Here is a 25,599-nt window from a genome sequence, read left to right as displayed (position 1 = left end):
CGGTGATTCAGTGCGGTTCATTCTTACCTCTGAGTCAGGGCTGAATTAATGTCCCAGCACATTGTTAAGCTTTTGAAGCTGTATGCTGATGGGGGCAGCTCTTTACTTTAGTTTTTGGTGATAAAAAAGACAACGCTGAAGCCTTTCCCACCTGCTATTGTGAAATATCACATATCTCCCTCCCCCCATGTTCCTTATTCATTCAAAGAATTTCACTAGGATTGCAAAAGAAAGCACTTTACAGGTACAAAATTCCTAATTTGTAGTTGTCCTTCCACTTAAATGTGTGTAGCTGATCTGCAAATGAGGCAGAGAGCCTGGGGAAAAAAAATGGTTGTGTAAATACACATGTGTTGTCGTGCCGAGGTATTGGACAACTGAGTGTGGTATTTCTTTACCTTTGAGGGCTGGGATTCACAGCTTAAACGATGTTCTCTATAGAATTTGGTATCTAGTTTTGTATTTTAATGAAAAAAAGTCCAGTTGATTTCTGCTGTGTCTCCCAAAGTCCAGTGAGGTGAACACTGACTCCACAGTGCTGTAGTGAAAAAATCTGAGGGCGTGTGAGCCACAGGTTTGTGACAACAGTGCTGGAGGAAAGTTGTAGCTGAGTGGTGAGAGCGTGTCTTTGTGCTGTCTGTCTTCCCTAAATATTTCCTTTCTTTCCCTTGAAAGAAAAGTGCATTTTTTTCTAATGCAGTCCCTCAGAGGGAATAGGGACATCTGGCATCGGTGTGTGGACAGACTGGGTTAGGTCACCTGCAAACCTTTCTCTTCCCTCGTGACTTCAGGAGACTCCTGGCATTTTCTGCAGGACCGTCAGGAAGGGCACAGAGGCACTGAGCAGCTACGTGTTGAAGGAGAGGAAGATGGTGATGGAGCATGGTTCTCCCTCTGCTCTTGGTTTTTCTGTTGATATCATTGCAGGTGTTTCCACTACCTGAGGTGAGACTGGTTACTGCTGATCACCCAGATATTAAAGTTTTCATCAAGAAAGCAAACACAAGAATGGAAAAGACTATTTTTAACAGTTTATATGAATTTGTCTTGACTTCCAGAAGAAAAGGCATTTCTCTAGGCCGATGCTTTCTTCCCACTGAATTGCAAAGACCTGCAGCTACCAAGAGCCAGAGTTGAGCCTCCAACGTGGAGCACTCACAGACAGAAAGGAACAGGCAACTTAAATGTTGTCTCTGGTCCACCCTGTAATTTGCAGTGTCGTGGTTAAACTCCACCTCATTCCAGTCCCAGGCAGTTGCAATGCACGCTTCATTAAGGGTCAGCGACCATAGCTGTGAGCATATCTTTTTCATGCTAGCTCTAAGATCACTGGACAATTTCAGCACAGAATTTAGCAAGAGAAAGAGTAGCTTACTGTCCAGCCACTGATGCTTGAAAAAGCTTTGAGCCTGCTATTAATCTTACTGAGTTTTTTACATCATCTGCGATTCAGATTTATGCAGAGCAATAACAGACTTTTCTTCCCCATATAGAAGTTTCTGATCCACTTGTAGCAATTGCAGAGTGACAAACTGCCACTTCTTTCTCCCTTACTTCAGCCTAACCCTTAGAATCCATTTTATGGGTTATTTTGCAGCTGGATATGCTCAAATTTAAGCTGCTTATCCAAACAAAATGATTGCTTATAAGAGACGAATTATCAATGAATGCTAAATATTGCTATCTTACAGCTCTCCTATATATTTTAATTTTAGAATGTGAATAAGTCTGGGGAAGCTGTCAACAGGAAGTTGAAAATTGCCAAGAAAAGCCATGTCTCAGAAGTAGTGGTAGTAAATCCCTTCAGTACATATGTAAAAGTCCATGGATCGCAGAGACTAAAAACAAGACAGGGGTACATTTTATGTTAGAATCTCCCTTTATCTTCCAAGAAATGATTGTTGTCCCAGGTCTGTGTTCCATCCTTAAAATGTATTTGGCTTGGGGATGCTTTTGTCATGTGTTTGCTGTTCAGTACTTTTTTCCATTTTCATTAAGGATGAAACTTTTAGACAGCTCTATGAGGGTGATAGTGAGCAGATGTTCTGGAGAAAGCAATGACTGCAGTCAAAGCCATCACGAGTTTCGCACAAGCGTCTGCCTCTGAGAGAGGGGATTATGTACCTTTTAAGCCTCCTTCATGACGTTTGACCCTCCAGCTGACATAATTTCTCACCTTGATTAGAGGTTTAGGAAAAAAAAAAAGTTTTAGAAATAGAAACCTCAGCCTGATCACACTCAACAAGAGGAACACAAAGTAAACTTTCAACATTAGAAAAGGATGAAGGAAACCCACAACCTCTTTCCCGGCTGTCAAAGCTTCACCAAATTCCCAGAGAGTCATGAGTGTCTGCTATTCGCTGCAGGGACCTGCTTTCCTGCTACATGCTTTGAGATCCATCCAGCCCTGCTGTTCCCCACCTCTTCCAGCGGAGTGGGAACAATTCAGAGTCTTGCCTCACCTCTCCTATTTGCCATTTAAAGGCACTCCTGGCGGAGATTTCAAGGTCTGTTTGCAAATTAAGGGATATCCTAAACACAGATTGGTGTGTTGCCAACCCCTGCTTTCTGGAGTATATTAGGGATAAGCTCTGAGGGATGTGATTTCTGCACACACACTCTCTCCATCCCTGGCTGCGGCTGGAACCTGGAGAGAACAGACCTCTGGTGGTGTTAGAAAGAATTCTTGGCTTCTCACATGGACAGCTTGAATAAACTAAGGATAGTAGTCAGGGTGCCTCTCTGTGCTTTGGTAGCCAGCTTCTGACTTTCCTCCAGGTTGCAAGTGTAAAGGAACAGGGGCACAGCCACCCAGTGAGAAGTGCTTTGTATGCACAATAGTGGAGCTGAGAGCTGATGGAGCAGGCAAGGCATCTGAACTGAAAAATTCCTGGTTTATTCAGCATCTACTAGTCTGTAAAAGCATGTGAAATTCAATAAGGCAGAGAGGGTCATTGCTTGAGGCCTGGGAGTGCAGGGGGAACGAGGAAAGGCAACTCGGGAAAGTGTGTTAAAAATAAGCATTCGTTCGTTGCAGAACTTATTTTTTTTTGCTTTTCTTTTAATTTATCTGCCTCTCAGTGTTCAGACAGAAGTCATGTGAGCTTCTGAGCTGCGGGGACAGAGCCAGAGGAGAACGTGTGCATCAGCGCAGAGTGCTGCTGGAGCCCTGGCAGAGGGAGAGGGAGGCAGAGGGAGCCTGAGAGGGAAAAGGCGAAGTGGTGGGAGCTGGAACAGCAGCAACTGCTGCTACCACATCGCAGCTCGTGCCCGGGAACCAGCTCCGCTGCCAGCACGCCCTTCCGAAGGCGCAGGTGCCTCAGGTGCAAAAGTCCTAGAAGGTCGGTGGTACTTCCAGGAGCCAAGCGGCTGCTTTGTATTTGTCTCTTTTCCTGCGAAGAACATCTGTTTGAGGACTCCGCTCTATTTCCAGGACTGAAAGAGGTATTTTGTGTCATTAATGTGTCTCTTCTTTGAAAGCAGGTATGGGGTTTGGAAAAAAAATTACTCAGAGCAGGATGGCAAAGCAGATGTGCAGAGAGGTGGTGGGTTTTTCTCTCCCCCCTTTTACAGTAGAGCTTAGGCAGTAAGGAACCCCTGTCATTAGGATACTGTTTGACTTAAAATATGGAGGATGGGAGAGACGGGGTTAAAGTGTGGGGATGGATTTGAGCTGTTTCCCTTCTGATTTGTTTCTCTGTGCCATCTCTGAAAGTGGAGTAAAACTTTCCTTGCGCACCTGGAGGAGCAGCGCTTAGCCATTACATAGCGAGATATAAAAACTTGTAATTATTTAATATGAATGTGGTTTGCTTAAATCTCTGCTTGGTGAATTACAGTTCCCATCACAGCAGAGCTGCCCTTAACACATACAAATTTTGGAGGTCTTAAATTCCAGTGGCTGTGATAGCACTTCTGTTTCTTTTCTGTCTCTTCCCTCTTCCCAGCGTACTCGCCTCCTGCTGTCTGCACTTTCCTCCTGATCTCACTCCTGCCCGTGGGGGCTGTGCCACTATGGATGCCCCTGTACAGATTTTCCGGGAGGAGCCGGACTCCACCTGCTCTCCAGGGCCCTGTCGTCCCCCCAGCACCAGCAGCAGCTGGCTCCTGGGCTGGGCGGATTACGACAGCAATGCCACCGGGGCCTTCGGGGACACCCAGCACAACCACACCAGCATCTCCCCTGCCATCCCCATCATCATCACTGCTGTCTACTCGGTGGTCTTCGTTGTCGGCTTGGTGGGAAACTCTCTGGTCATGTTTGTCATCATAAGGTAAGGGGCTTTGGGGTACCTGTTGGAGGAGGTGCAAATGGCTGTCCCTAAATTTCACAGTGGAGGGAGGGGGGTGGGTTATGGATGTTCTCTGAGTGTGCTTACATAAGGAGCTGGAAGAAAGTAATCGGAATGGTCCCAACCTTTTCAGTCCCAGTGGTCTGCCTGGACATGCAGTAAGAGACAGAAGGGAGAAGCTGTTTAAAAGTGATAAATCCTGCAGCCTGTGGAAAAGGCACTTTGTGCCCCGGAGCTGCGTTCGTCTGGTGCCCTCTAGGGATGAGAGGCTGCTCACATCCGAGAGGAAGCTCAAGTGGAAGAAACAAACTTCTGCAAGGCAGCTTTTTACCTCTGTGTGGGGTCCCCGAGGGATGGCTTATATGTCTAGTTGTGTGGACGTTTATACATTGCTGCCTTGTGACCCAGTGGCTCGTTTAACAAGGTGGGGAAAAAAGGAAACACTAAAGATCTGTGGAAATGCTTACTGTAAAGCAAAGGATGTTGTTTCTCTGTCTAGTGGTGTTTAACTCCATTTGTTGGTGTTGGATGGAAGAAAGCAAAGCAGATGCTGAAACACCTTTCCTATTGTTTTTCAGGAAAAGGGAGAAAGCTATGTATCTGTGTCAGTTAGTTTTTCAGATTAAACCACTTAGTGAAATGCACCGATACTTACACTTACACTTGTGTATTGGTGTATATTCTAGCTTGTACTATGATTTTTCTCTCTTTTTTTCCCTTTCACTTGCAATTTACAAAAATGTTCGGACAGTGAAGATCAGCAGAGTGGTAATGAGCAACCAAAGGGACTGAAATCGTGCAACTTTTTGCACTCTTGCTTCACAGTCCATTTGAATCCTGCAAAAAATTCTGAAAAAAAACCAAACCCACTGTGGAGTATTCATTGCTCAAATGAAATCAGCTTGTACGCAGAAAAAAAATGGAGGTATTGGAAGAGATCCTGTTAGTAAAGGATGGATGATAAGGGTCAAGCAATTGCAGGATGGTTGAAATAACTGTCAGAGTTGATATAGGGGGAAGTTAACTAGAAGCAGTGAAGTTGTTGATGAGGTACTTTACGAAAGATGAGTTATAACTAGGTGAATACTCTTGAACAATGGAAATAAAATCTCCTTTAATAGTCAATGCAATAAATAAGGATGTCTGTGGTCAATGTGAAGAAACTGGTTTGCTCCAGCTTTGTGATGCTGTAATTTTTATACCCCTGCATGACCTTTTGCCCTTCATTCAGAGCAGAGATTTCATTTCTTTTTATATTTCTCTTGCAAGAAGAGAGACGCCATACTTGACACACACAGCTGCAAAGGCAGAGATTTTCTAAGCCATCAGTCACTAACAATGATAGTTGACTAAGTGGCCTGGGCAGTGGGAATAAATTCAATTTAGTGAGAGCCCTAAAAGTTAGTATGTATGTATTGTACTGGTGCATATGCATTTCCTTTTTTCCTCCTTCTGTTACCCTCCTAAGATTATTTTTGTGAGGATCTAGCTAGCTACGGCTCACTCTTGTACCAGTTCCTACATTAGCCTTTTGCTTCAGTTTCCTCTTGGTCCATCTCTTGATTACACAATCAAAAAAATAAATAAATATGACAAAATACCTGTTTTTTTCCTTTTTTTTTTCAGTATCCCTCACTCCTAAGTTTTCTCTCTGCAAATGCTTTAAACGCTGCTAGAATCATTAGATGAAGTGCATGTATACACAGATATCCAGTTTCAAACATTTCTTATGATTTTGAAATATTCCAAATTATTTTTTTCATTTTTGTCCTAAGCTCTCACCTCCCTCTCTCTTTCCTTGACATCCACCCTCTGCATGATTGCATCTCAAGATGGGTTTTCATGACCTGTTGAGGTCATGTTTCATGAGCCTGCAGTGATGTCCTTTTGTGTGGAAAGCCAAGGTCTGTGGGAAGTTTGTGAAAGAAGGTGGCAAGTGAGAGGGGGATCGTGTCCCCCAGCTATCCCACATTGCCTCTCCTCCAGCTGCCACGAATTTAAAGAAGGATGGGGACAGACTGTGGCTCTTCTTTACCCTCCAGATGAGCACAGCGTTTGTGTGAGGCCCCTTGTGGCCGTTTCTCACCTCTCTCAATTCCAGATCTGCTCTCCTCCTCCTAACCCCCTCCGAGCGGCAGGCAAGGCAGTCACAGTTCCTCCTCCCTTTGCTCTTTTAAACAACCCCTGATATTGTCAGAGTAGTTCAGTTGGAAGGGACCTGCAATGACCACTTGGTCTAACTGCCTGACCACTTCAAGGCTGACACTGAATCACCTTTTGGGTGACAAAAACAAGATCCGTGATGTTCTGAGACTTTCAGTGGAACTGTTGAAGTGTCAATGCTGTGGTAGATTCAGGAGATTCCAAATAGTCTTGAAATGCCTCAGAAACAGGCTGAAATTCAGCCATAAGCTGTGGCATAGGCAGGCCTTGGCCTAATTCTTGCTTTAATACCTCCTTAGGGGCAGTTTTGCTACTTCTGCACAAGGGCTGCTGAAGAAGCTCACGGAGACCAGCGAGTCAGCAACCCAGCAGCCTGTGTGCAGAGTGCTGGGTGTCCGAAATCTCCTCCAGGTGAGGTGGGGTGTGTTTCTGCTGAGAGGGAAAACCTTCTCAGAGTTCCCTCAGAGGGAAAAATAACAGGAGAACGGCACTTTGATGACATGTGCAAGCTCCTGAAAGAAAAGTAACCGAGTTTGGTACAGTTCCTGTAAATAGAGATTTGTGTTGAAAGCAGAGTGGGAACAGTACTTTATTACCATGATGGCAACATAGCCTGTTAAGCTATGTCTCGGGAGACCTCGATTCTTCCTTTGGTTTTAGTACCAGGCTTCAACACTTTGTCCTGTCCTGAGAAGGTCCCTTAATGTCCCTGTGTCTTGGTTTCCTCATGTATAAAATGGATATACTGGTATTCCCTGTCTTTAAACACACAGCAACCGTTAGATTTAAAAGCCAAAGCCCAGTCACTAAAAATCCTAACAGAGCAAGACTAGGACTACTGTGAGCACCCCAGACTCCTCAGGCACATCGAGAATGGTTATTTTTAATGTGCAGAAGGAGTTATGTGTTGGGTATGCGGTGCAACCTGCGCTCTTTGCACGCCCATTGCAGTCGGCTCTCACAGTGTGGATGGTTTGCAGGAGCTCTTCCCGTGTTGGCATCAGCTGTGAGGCACGTGTACCAGTCCCAGGGTGTCTGCTGTCAGGCCAGCAGCCATCTGGGTGGGCTGACAGTGCCTCACTCACGCCGAGCTGTGGCACACGCAATGTAACACTCTCCTGTGGCTGCTGCTTTTCCTGGGGAGAGGGTCAAGAGAGGAAGAAGGCATCACCTTGCCTCTTGCACTGGTGGAAAATGCAGATACTGTATGGGAGACGTGGTCCTTCCCCTATGGAGGAGGAGAGGAGGTATGAAATGGGTTTGTAGAAACCAGGTGAAATTCTCTGACATCACTTCAGTGAAGTTATACAGCTGTGTGTGTCTTGGCATGATCAGAATCTATCTCAACCCCAAACCTTTTCTTCTGAGATGAGCTTTACCTCATAGATCTTAGGAGATATTTCTGGAGGTGAAATAGTTGGCTGAAGTTGATAAATAAAATTAATTGTCCTTGGAAGCAAAAAAGTCTTTTTCCTCTCTTCCTCCTCCTTCCTGACTTTTTTTCTCTAAAATTTGCTGTTGGCTTTAAAGAAAATGGTGCTTTCTTGTGACAACTGGAGAGGAAGAAAAGTATCCTGACTTAAGTTACAACTTTAACTATAGATTTGCCTTTATCAGAACTGTAAACATCCTCTGGTAAAAACTCTGGGAGATGCTGTCTCTTAATCCACTCAAGGTTCATTTTTTCTATGTATGTGCCTTCCCCCCATTGTTCCTGAAGTCATTTACTGAGAGCAACTGCTATCATCAGGATCCTAAATAGCCAATCTTGTATTTCTTCTTAAAATTATCCTTCAAACTTCCAGTGAACGGAATAATTTTCTACAATTAAAAACCAGTTTTAACAAGAGGCTGTGTCACAGATATGTAGATTCATTCCTAAGGGAAAAGAACAAGCTTGTATTCCTCTGCTTAGCCTAACATTGAAGAAAAAATATAACCAGTAATACATTTTTATTCTTATATTCAATGAACTGAGTGGCATCTTATGTAACAGGATGAGGCTATTAAGAAATGTCATATAAAATGATTCTGCCCCTCTACTCCGCTCTCGTGAGATCCCACCTGGAATATTACATCCAGCTCTGGAGCCCTCAATGGAAGAAGGACACGGACCTGTTGGAGTGGGTCCAGAGGAGGGCCACAAAGATGATCAGAGGGCTGGAGCACCTCTCCTGTGAAGACAGGCTGAGAGAGTTGGGGTCGTTCAGGCTGGAGAAGGGAAAACTCTGGGGAGACCTTATAGCTGCTTTCCAGTATCCGAAGCGGGCCTACAAGAAGACTGGAGAGGGACTTCTTACAAGGGCATGTAGTAATAGGAGAAGGGGTAATGGATTCAAAATGAAAGAGGGTAGATTTAGAATAGATATTAGGAAAAAAGATTCACTCTGAGGGTGGTGAGGCACTGGAACAGGTTGCCCAGAGAAGTTGTTGAGGCCCCATCCCTGGAAATGTTCAAGGCCAGGCTGGATGGGCCTTTGAGCAACCTGGTCTAGTGGGAGGTGTCCCTGCCCATGGCAGAGGGGTTGGAACTAAATGATCTTTAAGGTCCCTTCCGACCCAAACCATTCTATGATTATATGAAAATCAAATCCTATACAAAAAGTACACAAAATTAAATTGATTTAATATATTGGTTTAAATCAATAATAGATTTTGATAACATCGAAAGATTACTTGTTAATTTGCTTTCAATTTTTTTTTCTAATTTTATTAAATTATATTTGGAAAGAATATTGTTCTGAAATGAAAAATGAAGCTCCATAAGAGTCAACCTAACTGAATTACCTGTTCCCTATTACTTGCAGTTGGTATGATTTCATTCTTTTATGAAAGCAAGGGTTTGGCTGCTAAAAGTAAAGGCCGAGCTGTACTATACTTTGTGACATTTATGGCTTTTTACCTTTTCATGCACAATCAAACATTTGACACCTTACTATTATCAGTACAGAGGTATCAAATGGATTGTTAGTAATTCATCACAGGATCTCAAAAAGCATCTGGCCGTACCTCACTGAATGGAGGTAATTTTGGTAGGTTCTGCAGGGTTTGGCCAAACTTGGCATAATTTTCATCACAACTTTGAAGACTGATCATTACCAACAGCTTTTACAGATGGCACAAAGACCAGAGTAACCGGAAACATGGAAGAGGACAGGTTTAAAAAACAGTATTGCAGTTTGAAAAGCACGGCTCATTTAAACAAAATTTGAATGTTTCTAGTACTTTCAATACCCTGCTAGAAAATGACTAAGTGAGACCTCTGGAGTTTATAAGCTGATGAGAACCTCAACATGAGTTACCAATACGATGCTATGATAAGAAGAGCAGATACTGAAAAAGCAGAGAGAGCAGAGGAAAGGGTTGGAAGGAATGTTTACTAGAGATGGTATTAGAGAGAGGCTATGGCTTATAGTGAGTAATCTGTTTGGCTTCTGAAAAGTAATTTGGTATCCATCCAGTCACTTCCGCTGGGCCAGCAGCCAGGTAGTAATTTATTTCAGAGAAAGGCATAACTGGAATCAATGTCTGGAAGCAAGACAATTTATGGTGAGCCCTTTTGAACTGGCAGAAAGTGAAAACTTACAGGAACATTCCAGTTTGGCTGCTGGTGAGGCAGAAAGCTGGAGATACCTTGCCTGTCCTCAAGCAGGAGAAGGTGGCAAAGCTCATGCTCCTGGCTGAAATGTGGGGAGAGAGCACAGCGTGGAGATGGTGTTGCGGGGGGCAGGCTGGCTAAGCCCTTCTGGTGAAGAGGACAGAGCAAGGGAAGAGCGAGGACCCTTCATTTGGTTTTTCCCAACAGAGGATTTTGAATTTGCTGAAAAGGTGTTGTGGCAGGAAATTCTTAACTTGGTGACTTTGTGTGGCCTAGAATGTGCTAAGGGCAAGGGAGGATAATCTTCCTGGCTTGCCTACTCTCATTGTCTAGTCAAACTGTGATTAGTTTGTCCCTCAAGTGAAATTCTCTGAAACAGATGAGTTCCCAAGGAGAGTTTTGATTTCAGTGACACATTGCTTTCTAAAGGAAAAGCACCCAGAAAAACTTTGATAAACTCTACCGCTATGAAGTTTACTTCATGTCTCTGTTTTGGTCCTGCCATCTGTAAGAATCAGGTAATTCTTGCAAAGTGTGTACCCTGTGCTCTTCTCCTCAAGGAAGACTTTGTGCTTTGTTTATTGTTAGTCTCTTTTGTGGAGTTTGAGAGGGATGAGGAAATGGCAATATGAATGTCATTTTGTCTACTGACAGACGCGAGTGCACAAACTGAATTAGCTGTGGGGAAGGGGTGTGTACAGATGGAATGAGGACATGGAAGGAGGAGTGTGTGACCATGCTGGCATTCTGCAAAATGTAAAAAGAATATGTGTAAAGAATATGTAAAGGAACCCAGCATTTCCATGGTCATATTGGGAAGTTTGCATGCTAGCCTGTGTATCATCTTTGAAATATTTATTTCTCCTGAAGTCAGAGGGTTCAGCTCTCTTTAGATACACCTTCTAACCCCTAGGGAAGTGAAAATTAATTCTAGGCAGTTTGCTATTTTCATTTTTGAGACATTATTTACAATGAAACCCCCGTCCTCTCTGCATGAGTATGAGAGCCTAACATGATTTACTTTGGTGCATAAATTTCCACGAATACATGACAAGAACATGTGCAGAACATTTCTATTTTGTCTGCTTCTCACCAGTCCACCTGTGCAACACAAGGTGCTCTGCCTGGCTGTTTGTCTCTTCTCTAAAAGTCAGTGCCATTCAGTAGTGAATTATGAGTGAATATCTAGGGTTCCCAAACTTAGCTACCCTGCACCTGGGAGACAGAGGATTTTATATTTCCTGACTGACTGCATAGCTAAATCCACTTCCCACTGCACTGTAGGTAGCCTAACCATTGTGGCTGCCATAGGGCAACTGTTCATTTAGTGTTCACACTCAGAATTTGTTTTTACCACGCTGCTGGCTGACAGATAGCCTCAGGACTTACTCTTACACGTGCTTTTCAGGATCACTGGCTTGTTAAAGTGTGCAGGAGAAGAAGAATATTTTCACTGTGGAAGCTATCAGCTGTGCTGTTCAGTTGACTGTGTCTTAAAGTTTTTTGCATTTCACTTGTATCAACTCCTTTGGGAAAGCGTGTGTTCAGTTGGTTTGTGCTGTGAGTTTCCCTGTGGCAGGTGAGGAAAACAGATGAATGGGTGGAGTCCAGAGAAAGCCTCCGAACTCTCTCCCGTGAGGGACTGATGACTTTTCCCTGACCCAGCTCATTACTGATATATGCATTTGTTGCCTTACCCCGTAATCCTATACTTGTTATAGAGTGAGGTCCCTTGTCTCCCATTCAACTTTATTGCAGGAGCACTGGCCAGAGATTTGGGTCTCCACACATCCAAGTGTGTAGTTGTCCTATAAAACACTCCCAGCAGTGGCAGTTATTATTCATCCCTGTAGCAAAATGGAGACCAGGTACCTTGTTTTGAGAACAAGAGTGATACCCACACCCCAAGACCCCTGCATGAGAGATTTCTGAATTCTTTCCTTATTTCTCTCCTGCAGAAACGTCTAGGGGAAGCAAATGTCAATAACATTTGGCTGCTTCCAACCAGCTTCTGCATACATAGCTACCTGTGGAGATCAGAGCCTCTCCAAAGATTAAGGAGGAAAGTAAGACCCTGAAAAATCTTCTGGAGCTGCCACCCTTGTCCCCTTGAGCAATGAGATTTGTTCTTTTTGCCAGGAAATCCTACTCCCTTTCCTCTCTCACAAACACATAGGAAACACTTTGCTCTGCTAAGGGAACTCATGACATTCATGAAAAAAACCCATCCTTCCAAGAGAGAAGAACACTGGAAAACATGGATGTTACCAGAGACAGAGAGTCAGCACTCTCCAGGGCAATGTACCTGTGCCAAGTAAGAGGTATTAGGATGGGCTGTGCAACACCCTGGGAACTCCATGTAGCATAACTGGTCACTGGAAAAAGTCTGCAGCAGCATAAGGTTTCTCAAGTGAAAGTCAGCTGCTTGACAAGGTCTAGATTCATCTTACTTACCAATAAAGGTCAAAAAAATCAGGTACGTAGTCTAAGCTAATTGTCTAGGGTCTCTATTAGATATACGGGTTTTGGATAAAGTATTGATTTTTTAAAATTCTGCATTCTCACTGTTTCAGTTTAAGCCACAATAAATCACAGCACCTTGACATTTCTCTGAGCTCCCCTAGCAAGATCATGGAAGCACAAACTTCACAGTATTGGTGTTTCTAACATTAAGTGTATTTCTCACATGAAAATATTAAAAGTCCTTATCATAGAAGGAGGACAAAAAGTTCATTTTTGTTAAGCGGTGTGAATTTTTCTTCATTGTGATCAGGATGTATGTAGACCTGAACTTCCCTTTCATATTTCAGAAGCTGCTTCTTTAACTCAAGAAGGAAAGCTTCCACATCTCATCTAAATCTGCAAGATCTTGTTCAGGCTCAGTTTATGGCTAGTTCAGAGGAGTAATGTTAGTGGTAAATTGTACGGATTTTAATGATACCTTCTGACATTCAGGCAGATTATGCTGCCTGAGGGGAAAATAAAAGACAAGATCATGCTTTTCTTCTTTAAGCCGCTTAAAAATAGATGCCTACAAGTGCTTATTAATAAAGAGAATTCCACTGTAGGATACTATTTTGTAGGCAACATGTACAATTTTTTTTGTAGGCTCCTAATGGTTTTGATGTTAGAGACAGGCAGCCTTTCAATGTGTGCAGTAATAAAGTTTGTCTATATTTAAAGTGTTTTCTGAAGTCATATCCCCTGCAAAATTCTGGCTGTCATTCAGAATGTGGTAATAACATATAGCTCAATATGAACATGAAACCTGCAGCATATTGATTTTTACATTCTTTAAATGACCTCAGTCTCAGTTTTGTATTAGCATAAGCCTTTTGTATTGACTTATGAAGATCCATAAGATAGCTGAGCCATCCTTTTGACACGGTATGTATTTGGAATAGATCCTCCTGGGTTGGTTTTCTGTTTTTTTTCCCCCTGTTCTGATGCAGTGTGATACTGAGTATGCCATGAATATACCCTTGAGATTTAGAGCTTTCCTGACTAAGCTTTTCAGCTGCTTGATCTCCATATACACTTCATTGAGAGGAACCTAGTGGAACACAGCCTGCATCCTGCTGATAGGTGTTTTTGCAATTTGCTTTTAGATGTGCTTTAGCTTTCATTTTCATTCACTAACTCAGGTATCTGCCAAAAATATGTGGTTGTTATACCTCGCTGTATTTCATGTTTTTGTACTTTCACTCTGCTACTGGAGAATGTTGTTGCAGTACATATTTGCTAGTCTTGCTCCCCTCCCCATCCCTTGTTCCATACTGCCAGAACATTTCAGCTTATTACAGTTACATGAAAAAAATTTAACCAGACCCTCCTTCTGAGCTTTTGTTAGCTTTACTAATGTTATGGTGTACTTTAGAATCACACTTCTCTCCTTTGCTTGAGATAATAACTTTAAGGGGCTCTGCTCGCAGATATAGTAATACATTTTGATATTTTTCTGAAAGCATACCAACTTCTTAATAGCATGCTTCCTCCTTCTGTTACCACAATGTCATTGATAAGCTTAATCTGAAGGTGTGATTTCTTCCTATTTGCTGAATTAAAAAAATATGCAAGGTAAATTCTACTCCAGAAGGAAAGGTACAGAAATAATGAGTCAACTGAGAAACAGGGGCAATTTTCTAAGGGTCAGCCTAAAGTCAGTCTCAAACAACTTTTGGAAAGTGGATTTAGCCTAAGTTGTGACAGTTTTGTGAATTTTGACACATAAGTAGACGTAATTTAAATCTTGCCTCTTTTTCATCTTGACTATTTTTCTGCAGAGTTTCCATATATCTTCCAGTTATTCAAAGTCTACAGAGGCTTGAGGCCTGCTTATAGCTTGACAAGAAGTCTTGAGATCCACCAAATAGCTGAATCCATCAGAGTTTTTTCTGCCTCTTGAAGTTAGATTATAGCACCTGATTTAAGAGAGAAACCTTCCATTCCTACGTAGTATTAGAAAAGCTGTCATCTTGTTATGAAATCCCAGTATTTAACAAACCGTTTTCTAGACACAGGATTTCCCATGAACAGTTTATACAATAATAGTTTATAAGTATTTTAATTGTCTTTGAAAGTTAAATCTCAAAGACACTAAGAAAATGCTTGTCATTAATTACCACTGTTCCATCTATGCTGTAGTTATGTTCAGGTTTCCCCTGTCTGCTCTGCTAGACTAATTAAAGCAGATGGCAGCATTTTTTCCCTAAATGAAGTACAGGTATTTGATCAAGAATTTTAATTTCGCAAAGGAAGACAAGATTCCGTTACTCGATCACTGTTTTGACCTTGTTCAAGTGTAAATTTGAGCGAATGCAGGGTGTGCTGGGAAAGCACCAAAACACACAAAAGATTCCCTCCTATATTTTGGTGCAATTGAAAGAGTTTAGAAAATCATTTAAATCCCTCATCTCATGTCTGAGTAAAGATTCTATCAGAGTCCACTTCAAAGTGTCTGACAGCAACAGCAGTCACTCCAGGACTTTAACTGGACTTTTGATTAAGCCCGCAAGCACATATCTTCAGAGGCATGCAGGCATTTAATAATTTTTAGGTGTTTAATTAAAAACACTGAAAGGAGTTTGAATGATTGAGTCCAGATTCTCAAAGGCATTTCTGAATTTTATGAACTTCTAAATGAATGTATGATTTAATCTATATTGCCTAGTGATTTTAAAGGCCAACATCTCATTTACACAGAGGCCAATGCTTTCAGGTGAAAGTAATCAAGCTCTTTACATTAATAGTGTGAAAGCAATGAGTTTTAAGGTTGCATTAGTAAAATGTGCTTGGACTTAACATTGCTGAGGTTAACCAGTGCACCCTTGATCCCTGAGTTAGGTACACATGATCCCTCTGCAGTGCCTGGGAGAACTGATTGCCTAACTGTAATAAAATATGTATTGAAGCACTATTTATTGGTCTCATGCCTTCTTGTTCAAAGGCTGGCAGCCTAATCTGGCTCAGAGTGGAAGTCGGATGTTGTCTAAATGCTGCTGCTGGGGGTGACTCTATGTTTCTTGCTACCTATGAACGACAAGACATCCTTCCTTTTGGATCAACAGTAGTGAGGAAAATTAATTTTCTTCTATGTGCATGTGTTGCATAGCCCCCAAAAAATCAAAACTGTTCGCTTTACATGTGTAACATAAGCAGCACGTATAAAGAGAACATGCTTTATGTTGCAGCTTCAAAAATTTGAATTTTAAAGTTACCTAAAAGACTAGTTCTATTTTACAGAGGGTCTTTCCTATTCTGCCACTGGAATGTGGGGAAAGGAGGGAAAGGATTGCTGGGAATATATGGTATACGTGGTCACAGTGTCATACACACACACAAAAATGGAATTAATGTTGCAAGGAACAGGAAATGCCAGATATAAAGACTTTCAGATATTTGATTTTTCAAGGCTAATGAAATCATCTTTCTTATTTTTCACTGCTTTTCTGATTTTCTTTAAGGAAAAAAGGTCAAACTAATTCTTCTATCTGTGAAAGTAAACTTTCCCTATCCAAACCCTTGGGGAAGCTTTTAAAGATCTAGAGAAGTAATGATTCAGAATAAGTATTAGTTACTTCACCTCTGCTTATCACAGGCCATTGCATTTCATCTAAATATTCCTGTACTGAGTCTAGTAACTTGTATTTGACTGAAGCACACCCTTTGAAAAGCAGCAGACATTGATTTGGAGGCATCAAAAGATGGGAAAATTACTCCTTTCTTGTGTAATTTCTTTCCAATAATAATCACCTTTGCTGTTAGGAAAAATCCGTCATTGTTTCTAAGCTGAGTTTGTCTGGCTTCGACTTTTACGTATTTGTCCTTGTTACGCTTTTCTTTGCAGTCTGAAAGAGCTCTTCAGTACCTGCTATTTTCTCCCCGTGGAGGCCTTCAGACACTGTAATCAAGTCACCTCTCAGTGTTCTTTCTGATAAACTAAATGTGCTGAGCTCTTTAAGTTACTCACAGTAAGAATTTTCTCCAGTCCTTTCACTTATTTTTGTGTTGCTTTTTGTGCATCCTTTCCAACTTTTCAGTCTTTTTTTTGCAATATGAACAAGGCAACAATTCCAAATATTGGCAGTGATGTCCACAGAAGTAAAATCACCTTTCTGCTATTCCTTTTCAGACATTTAACACAAATTAGTCCATTTGCAATCTGAGTGTTTAGTGAGCTTTTGTTCAATCTTACAGCTGAGATGCCCTTGGAGCTGCTTTTTTTTTTTTCCCCCCTTTTTTTTTAAGGAGGAAAGGAGGAAAGTTCCTAGTCTGTTAACATTTCTTGTATTTGCTTCTTCTAGCTATATACTCTCACATTTGTGTTTGAACAGAGCCTTACCTGCTATAACGTGACCTACAGGACAGACTGCCTCCTCTGCTGGAGGGCCTGTTGAGGAGATTGATCTGGGAAGGGGCAGAAGCCCAGCTCTGACTGGCATGTCCCTCCTTGCTCTGCCTCTGATCTCGGAGAAGCTCAGACTGGGGCAGAAGGAGTCTCGACCATGGGGGTCACGGCATCAGTGCAGAGCTTTTGTTGCTGCTTCTTTTTGGCTGTCTTTGCTCAGATATTTCTAATGCACCACGGGCTATGGCTTTGTTCAATATGTGAGCCTGGGCATGATATCTGGGTGAGAAGGGTTTGCTTTCTTTTTCCTTGCAGTTCCTTTCTATGCTTTGAACCAGCATTTGGTTTCCTTTTCTCAATAAGTCATAATTAGAGCGTTTTGGAAAAACTGATGCTATTTTTAACATTTTGTGTTGGTCATAAAATGACCTTTCTGCCCCTATTTTAATTAATAGCTAATTTACAAATTGGGCACATTTTGTCATCGCTATTTTTCCAAATTATTTTTTGTTTTACATATCAGAGTTTTAAAGGCAAGTGTACACATTGACCTGATACATACAAAAATCTAGCTAGATATGTTTCTGCATGTGTTGCATTTTAGCTTGGCTACACATTCAAAATAGTAGGTGAAACAATTTTGAGAAGGAAAATCTGTCATTGAATCTCAAAATAAATTAATAGCAATAAGCAAAAGTAACTAGGGGGAGGAAGCACCTCAGAAAGGAGAGTTAGGTATATCCTTATGTTAACAGGCTCTCCTTCATCCGTTGTGTCTGAAGCAGAGCTGGAAGTGGTCCTCCACACCCTGGGACAGAGATTGTGCCCCAGAGTCAGACTGTCATCAGGGCAGAACAAAGCAGGGTGCTGCCTCAAAAAAACAGATCCTATTCTTCTGTGTAGGCTGTTATTCTTACCAGCTGGACAAAACAAGTGCTTCATTTTGGTGAAATTAAAGGATGCAGAAAAAGATGCTATGATCATTTTCCCCTGGACTGTGGTATTCTACTTAAAAAATAGTCATCGTTTACATTAGCAGTTACTAAAGCGAGGACTGGGAAAAGATGAGAATAAGAAAGGAGGAGAAACTGGAAATGAAGGACCAAAGAAGGGAAATGACTAAAACTTGTATAAACTGGCAACATTGCAGTGAATTCAAGGAAGAGAAACTTTCATATAAGAGGCAATCTGGCTTGTCAGATGTAACGGCTAATATGGATTCTTACTGGAGAATGGGATAACTAGTCCTTCCACAAAACAAAACCAGAAAGTGCACAATCACTGATAGCCAGCTGTAAGAAAAGGAAACACAAATCATTTTGACCACTTGCAAATGTAACAATGATATTTTCTTGTAGAAGGATTTGAGAAGATAGAATTGAAACCAGCATTTGGCTAATTAAATTAAATGTATTCATATACCTGTTTTTGCCTGTGGTGAATAGTTCTAGCTGCTACTGCAGGTGCTGAGAGACTGAGTCAAGTGTGTTTACTTTTATCCCAAGAGTCTTGCATCTGTGTGCAGTTCTGTCATAAATTAGAAATGACAGAAAAAAATCCAGCTATGGCAAAGCTTGACAGATAAACTGTTACCTATCTGAATGTGCGTAATCATAGTTTGAAATAATAAAAACTTACTTTTTTTGTTCTTCAGGTATACAAAGATGAAGACAGCAACCAACATTTACATTTTCAATCTGGCTATGGCAGATGCGCTAGTTACCACGACTATGCCTTTCCAAAGCACTGAGTACCTGATGAACTCTTGGCCCTTTGGTGATGTGCTGTGTAAAATAGTTATTTCAATTGACTATTATAACATGTTTACCAGCATATTCACACTGACCATGATGAGTGTTGATCGATACATTGCTGTGTGTCACCCTGTGAAGGCACTGGACTTCCGTACGCCTCTCAAAGCGAAGATTATCAACATCTGTATCTGGCTATTGTCCTCATCTGTTGGTATATCTGCAATAGTTCTTGGAGGTACCAAAGTCAGGGAAGGTGAGTGTAAGCATTCAAAATTGAGTCTCTCTGTTTCTCAAATGATGTAAAATGTAGCTTGGAATATTGGCTGAACCTGGCTGATTCCTTTTTCAGTAATTTGTGCACGCTGAGCATATTTGTCCACATTCCTTGGTTCAAAAAGCATGTCTAAATTCTGACATTTTGGAATATGTTTTGGAACATTACAATATGATGTATAAATCATTTAAGCTCAGATGCCTTTGCCAATTGAAAGAACAAAATGCACTTTGAAACATTGTCCGTGCTAGAATGAGACCATCAAAAACTAGTAGCAGACACCAGGGGAAAACAATCAAGAATTTGATCACAGTGGACAGATCAAAGATCAGTTAAGGATGAAAATTAAAATGTGTGCTTAAGGTGATTTTTCTGTAGGTGTTGTGAGAGTAGTTCTGCTGAAGTTCCAAGAGTAGAAACTACATTGCTTGTCATTAGTATTAATATTAAAACTATCAATAGTATTAAGACTCGGGAGCTTATTATCAGCAGCCATTTCCCAGAACTTGAAGGCGAGGTGAAGAAAGGAAAAAAGTCAATATTTGGACAGAGAAAATTAAGTTAATTCCATGAAAATAACAGTATCTCAAATTCTTTGAAAGGGATGGGATTGTACATGGAGACTTGGAAAGGCTGAGAAAAAGGATCACCAGAGGAACTGGGAATACAGACCATGGCAGGGAAGCAACTACAAGAACTTGAAGTCAATGAGATCTGTATCTAGATCACTTGTAGGCTCTGCTTGAAATTTGTAATCTGTGAAGGGCTGCAGATTTAATCCTTATAACTGGTGACTCATTATCAAAACTGCCCTGCTATGGAGTTAATCTTATTTTGCAATCCTCCTTAAGAAGGAAAGGGGAGAAGAATTCTCACGCACGTATATTTCATACCCGCAAGCATGACATTGGTGCAGGGGCACCTCGGTGTCTTGAAAAGGCTTAAGGCCTCTAGTGATGTCCTTGTGTTGGGCCATCTGTTATGAATGGCTCAATAGAATACAAGACATGCTTATTTTTTTGGTGGTAGTCTTGTTTGAGATGTAAATAGTCTTTTGAAGAATGATTAATAAGTTCCTGAATTAAGAACCTTTTCTATTAGAAAGGCTTCACTCCTCCCAGGAGAAATGATAAACTTTACATAAGGACACTGTTTTATCTGGCAAAGACAATAAATGCTGTGTGTTAAATTGTTTGGCATAGATCAATGCAAACAAAACATTTCATTAACAGCTGCTCAAGGGTTGATTGATTTGGCTGAAGATGTATAGATATTGTTCTGGCTGTTGGTCTTCTCGTGGGTAGGTGACAGCTGAGTCCTCTGGAAACTCTTCCTTCAGCTCTTTGGGGGATCAAGTGACCTGATCTGCAGTGCTGTAACTCTTCTCCCCAATAAAGTTTTGACAGGGTCTATAAAACAATGTCTAGCTCAGGAAACATTCACCTCCACGCATCTTCATGTGGGAAGAATGATTGTCCCACTACGTATGAGATCTTGAAGGCCATGGAACATTGCCTTGGTCAGGTGTTTCATCGGAACGTGCTTAACTAGTAGAATATTACTGCTGTTTTCTGTAAGCATCACATTTTGACCAAGGGCTGCTCTGAGGCTAGCAATGATTAAATGCCTTTTCCATGTCACGTGGCGGACAGCCTTTTTTTTTTCTCCTGAAACAGAGGCTGACTGCTCAGCTGGGCCAAATGAGGTTGGAAATTGTTGGCAAATGCTTGTCAGTCCCTACTGTACAGCTCTGCTTGTCCAATCCCAGGTCGCTCTTGAGCATTTACTGCTAATTGTCTTGCCTAGTGTGTTCATGAATTGCACTGATAAATGGTGAAGGAGAAAAAAAATCTTTTTGCCAGCTGGACTTGGGACTGAACCTTTATGCTATGTTGGTCAAAATAGCTGTTGTTTATATGCTTCAGGGTCTCTGTTGGACTCAGATTTAAACAACAACTGAACACCAAATGGAAAGTGATTATACTTAAAGTTCCCACCCCATGCTCAGTTAGTGCCGTTTGTTCTCACAGTTTGGGACTGCTCCCAGTGGAGTTCTTCTGGGTACATTTTCCCTGCAGAATAAATTTTACATCTGTGTAAATTTTCCCTCTCTATCCTTAATGGAGCCTTTCTTGCTGGAGAAACATTCACTTTAAAAAAATATAAAAATTTAGAGGTACTATTAGTATTCCCAGTAGTGGTATTAAGGCTCCATTTCAGTACAGAGGAGTATGGATGTCAGAAGGTGATGTAATTAATAACGTATCCGACAAAAATATATTTCCTGTGCCAGGATTAAGATTAATCCTAAATGGTAGCTTATAAAACACATTTTAAAATATATTTATACTCAAATACCATCTAGAATGCAGTATTTTTCCTTAAATCTATCAATGTATTTGGAATATTTGGCTTTCAGAGTGGAAAAGATCGGTATGAAATCTTAAGCACTCAGCTTATGACACTGTACTTAGTTCTGCATCTTTTCAGGCGGCAAGAATAAAATATAAATTGGATTTTATTCTCTTCCAAAGTTCCTGAGAATTATTATGATATTGTGAATTATGACACGGATCTTTGTTGATTGTTTGCCAGTTGTAAACTGGGAAAATACAATTCATAGCATTATATATATGAAGTGAAACACATGAATATTAATGAATATAGAATAAGATTTTCTATAGAAAGTAAACTGCAAGGAGATGTAAGACAGTCATTAAATTTGTAATCGATAATTTGGAATTCTAAAATACTGTTGCCAACTACAAATTATATTAAAATGTCGCAAGCGTGCCCTACTTATTTTGATAATTATACGAAATTATGTCAGTAGATCTGAAGAGGCCACTTGCTCTGGGAGGGGGTTTCAGTGAACAGCTGGATGTGGTCCAGGGCAGTCATCCCTGATCACACCTCACTTTCATCCAGAACTGCACATCTGGGTGCAGCTTTACTAGCCTAGGTATTATAGCTGCACCCTGATTTTATTGTTGCTGCTAGGCCATTATCTACCACAAGTAACAATAATAATCAACATGAAAACTTCTTTGAAGACGATTGTTGACATTTCCAGAATAATATTAAATAAAAGCAACTAGACTTATGGCGATGTGGATCACAAAGGATTTAGTAAAGTTGACGGAGTGTCAAGACCCTGTTAAGTCTTACCTGTGCTGTCAGCTTAGCATCCTCCATCAGGCTTAAAAGATATCTTTCCACTTTTCAGCTTTCAGAATGATCCATTAGTTATATTATTTAAAATAAAACCTGAAAATATTTATGTTTGATTTCAAATTTTTATTTGGATGTTTTAGTATTCAGTATCACCCACTAACAACTTCCTGGTATCTAACCTCAGAAATGTCTATATAACACTATAATGATAACTCCCCGCCCCTTATATGGTTTAATGGAATTTTTCTGACTAGTTCTGCTGGAGACAGATATGAAGAAGTGATGTGCAAGAGTATATTGAATCATTCCACCCTTAGATCTGATTCAATAAAAGCCAATACATAATAATTTGTAGAGGAATGACAAACTCAGTAGGGAAAAGGAAAAAAATTGAAAGAATAATGCAGTGCTCAAGCGGATAAAATCTAAGCTACAATTCAGTGTGAAAAATCCCTGTGTTACCTTGACTTGTCTTCAGTAGAGTTTAACTGCCGATAGTAGCTGTAAATTTATATCTTCTCCTGACTTGCCATTCATCTTGTTTCTTGGTTTTCCATGTGGTTTATATGCTGGAAGGCTCCAGTGAGGTGAGCAAATGAAACCTCAAATATTTCATTCCTTATCAGCCTCCTGTCAGACAGAATATTTTTGGGACGTAAAATCAAGTTACAGCCTGTGACACTGAATCCTGGCACGGGTGATGAGAAAGGGAGGGGGCTGGTGTCAGTGGCCCAGATCCCGCAGGGTCTGCACAGGCTGAATTTTCAATTACATGATCTGCAAAAAGAGCAGCTTCCATTTGACTCTGCACACACACATATTTTATTTGCTTCTATTTAACTAAAAAGGAGCTGTTGCCAGGAAATAAGTTTTTCTGAATGCAAGCACTTATGTGTATTCCATTTGCACTGAAGAAGGCACATGGGAAAAGATTATTACACAATTATCATGTATTGGCAAAATCTTCCTACGATCAAAACCTCGTTCGGTTCCCACCATTCATGATACCAAAAATCTGCCTCCACCCACAGACAAAACCATATGTAGTTTGATAATAATTATATCTACTCCATTGAACACAGTACTCATTCTGGCTTTAAATCTCAGAGAGATTCAAATGGAAATATCTTTACAAATTTTTATTTTTGTGCTCTGCGTTTTTAGATTGTCCCATGGGAAACAAATTTTATACAATGTTATGCGTTTTAAAAAGCCCCTATCTCTCCAAGTAATTTCTAGAGACAGCTGCATAAAACCTGTTTCAATAGTAATCGAAAGCTTTCCTTGGAGTGATTTAATGATAACTCCATTTATTAGTATCACATGACATGATAATCACTTTTCCTAGCTTATGCTGTGATTATTACATTGTTTAGAATATCTAATAATAAAGCAATTTTCTTCTTCTTACTTCTTTCATTCCTAGATACTGCTAGCACTGAATGCTCCTTGCAATTTCCAGACAGAGATTATGTGTGGTGGGACATCTTCATGAAAATCTGTGTCTTTGTTTTTGCATTTGTTATTCCAGTTCTCATTATAATTGTTTGCTATACTCTGATGATCCTGCGGCTGAAAAGCGTACGGCTTCTCTCAGGGTCTCGAGAAAAAGATCGAAACCTGCGCCGCATCACCAGGTTGGTTCTTGTGGTTGTGGCAGTTTTTATTATCTGTTGGACTCCTATTCACATATTTGTGCTGGTTGAAGCATTAGGGGATGTGTCCCACAGTACTGCAGCTATATCCAGTTATTACTTCTGTATTGCTCTGGGTTACACCAACAGCAGCCTCAATCCAATCCTTTACGCTTTTTTGGATGAAAACTTCAAGAGATGTTTCAAGGACTTCTGCTTCCCCTTTAAGATGAGGATGGACAGGCAGAGCACCAGCAGAGTCAGAAACACTGTGCAAGACCCAACTTACATGAGGGAAGCAGATGGGACAAACAAACCTGTATGACTAGTCGTGGAAATGTCGTCTTATTGTCCCCAAGAGAGAGAGGAGTCCAATGACCTAGGACTGACACAGATTACCACTGCAGTTTGAACTAGACTTACCCAGACAGATGTTCAGATGTTTCTGGAATATTTCAGAAATCCTAGTAGTGTGAACTAAAGCAAGTCAATCATCGACACACAAGAACCTCCTGAAAATAAGCTCCAATGAAAAGGACCTGGTCAGGTCTTGGCACCATGTTTGCTGTACTCGAGCGGGTACTAATACACACTTTTGGGGTGGCAGAAGATAGTGTTGTACCAGATGATTCTGGATAAGGAAAGCTCTGGATTTTCTCTTTATAATACATAAGATTGTGTTAAGCAACCTTCGGTCATAACACTGAGTTATGCTGGAGGTAGTTTTTCCCCAACAGTGATTGCTTCTAAACCCTGCAGTTTGACAACTTGGTTTGTGATACTCTTTGACAGTGAAGAGTATTGTTGAGGTTTCTGCAGAAGAATGCCAGAGCTATAATCAGTATTGTCCTCAACTAATATATCTGTAACATTTGTCTGTGCTGTGGAAATCCAATTTAAGCATGATCTGCCTACACACCAAAGTGATTTTATTGTGTCTGTGTATGGTAAAGAATTTTGGCATTTAAAAATATTGGGATTCAAGGAGAATTGTTAGTATATTTTTAGCATGTGTTTAATCACCTGTGTGTAATGTTTTCTATGTGTGATTTTCCAAGATGATTGTATATTTATTGATTGTGAATAATACAATACGCATTTTCAGAGAGTATTTTGAACAAGAGGCTAGAAAACTTCAAATACTTCACTTGTTACAAAACTGACAAAAAACCACGTCACATTCATTACATGGGGGAAATAATTGCATTCCTATTTCAGTAAAGGGGACAAATGGGCATACTTAAAAATAGTGCTGTACTTGTTCTCCTGGACAATTTGTAAGCAGACTAAAATAAATATTTGATGAATTAGAAACTATTGAATTAGCACATTGATTAACTGGACTGATAAAAAAGAAATGAAGAATAAATATACTGGATGCTTTGATGGCACCTGATCAGAAAAGTTCCCATTTTATTGATGATGATAGATTTTCTTTGATACAGTCCTATGAATTCAGTAAATTTCTCTGTTTTTGTGTGGAGATGGAGACGCCAACAGCTACACAAGTTACTGGCTTGCTGAAGGTAAGTTTATGGTAAAACTGAGCCTAACTTTCCATCTGTAGTCTTTTGTTTTCCTAATTGTTACATATTACTGCCCCCACTTCTGCTGTTGCTGAAGTTTGGAGGAATGCTCTCGTTATCTTCACTAGGAACAGATCTGGTCACTGGACATCTTCCTGGTAACATTGTTCTTTATACAAAATCATGAATAAGGTGGATGCCTTCATTGCATGGCAAATTTTCTCAGAAACACAGTCTGGTCATTCCTACTGGACCAACAATCCTTTATGCACACCACTATAAATCAAGAGATTTGCTCTTGTAGCTGGCAGTATAGTTCCTGTGGAAATGCTGTAGA

General features: G+C 40.7%; 1 protein-coding gene across 1 annotated transcript; it reads left to right on the top strand.

Annotated features, from left to right (window-relative positions):
- Nucleotides 1-4,012: 4,012 nt before the first annotated feature.
- OPRK1 (opioid receptor, kappa 1) lies at nucleotides 4,013-24,273 on the top strand. Its single transcript, XM_009889181.1, has 3 exons — nucleotides 4,013-4,274; nucleotides 18,555-18,907; nucleotides 23,529-24,273. The coding sequence occupies exons 1-3, from the start codon at nucleotides 4,015-4,017 to the stop codon at nucleotides 24,059-24,061; spliced, it is 1,146 nt and encodes a 381-aa protein (XP_009887483.1). The 5' UTR covers nucleotides 4,013-4,014; the 3' UTR covers nucleotides 24,062-24,273.
- Nucleotides 24,274-25,599: the final 1,326 nt, after the last annotated feature.

This window comes from Charadrius vociferus, unplaced genomic scaffold (genome assembly GCF_000708025.1).
Source record: "Charadrius vociferus isolate BGI_N301 unplaced genomic scaffold, ASM70802v2 scaffold347, whole genome shotgun sequence".
NCBI lineage: Eukaryota > Metazoa > Chordata > Aves > Charadriiformes > Charadriidae > Charadrius > Charadrius vociferus.
Note: the sequence above shows the minus strand (reverse complement) of the source record. Positions and strands in the feature narration are given on the sequence as shown.

Coding starts and splice junctions, on each gene's coding strand:
- OPRK1 (XM_009889181.1), top strand. CDS start 4,015: ATGGATGCCCCTGTACAGATTTTCCGGGAGGAGCCGGACTCCACCTGC. Junction 4,275..18,554: donor GTCATGTTTGTCATCATAAG/GTAAGGGGCTTT, acceptor TTTGTTCTTCAG/GTATACAAAGATGAAGACAG. Junction 18,908..23,528: donor AGGTACCAAAGTCAGGGAAG/GTGAGTGTAAGC, acceptor TTTCATTCCTAG/ATACTGCTAGCACTGAATGC.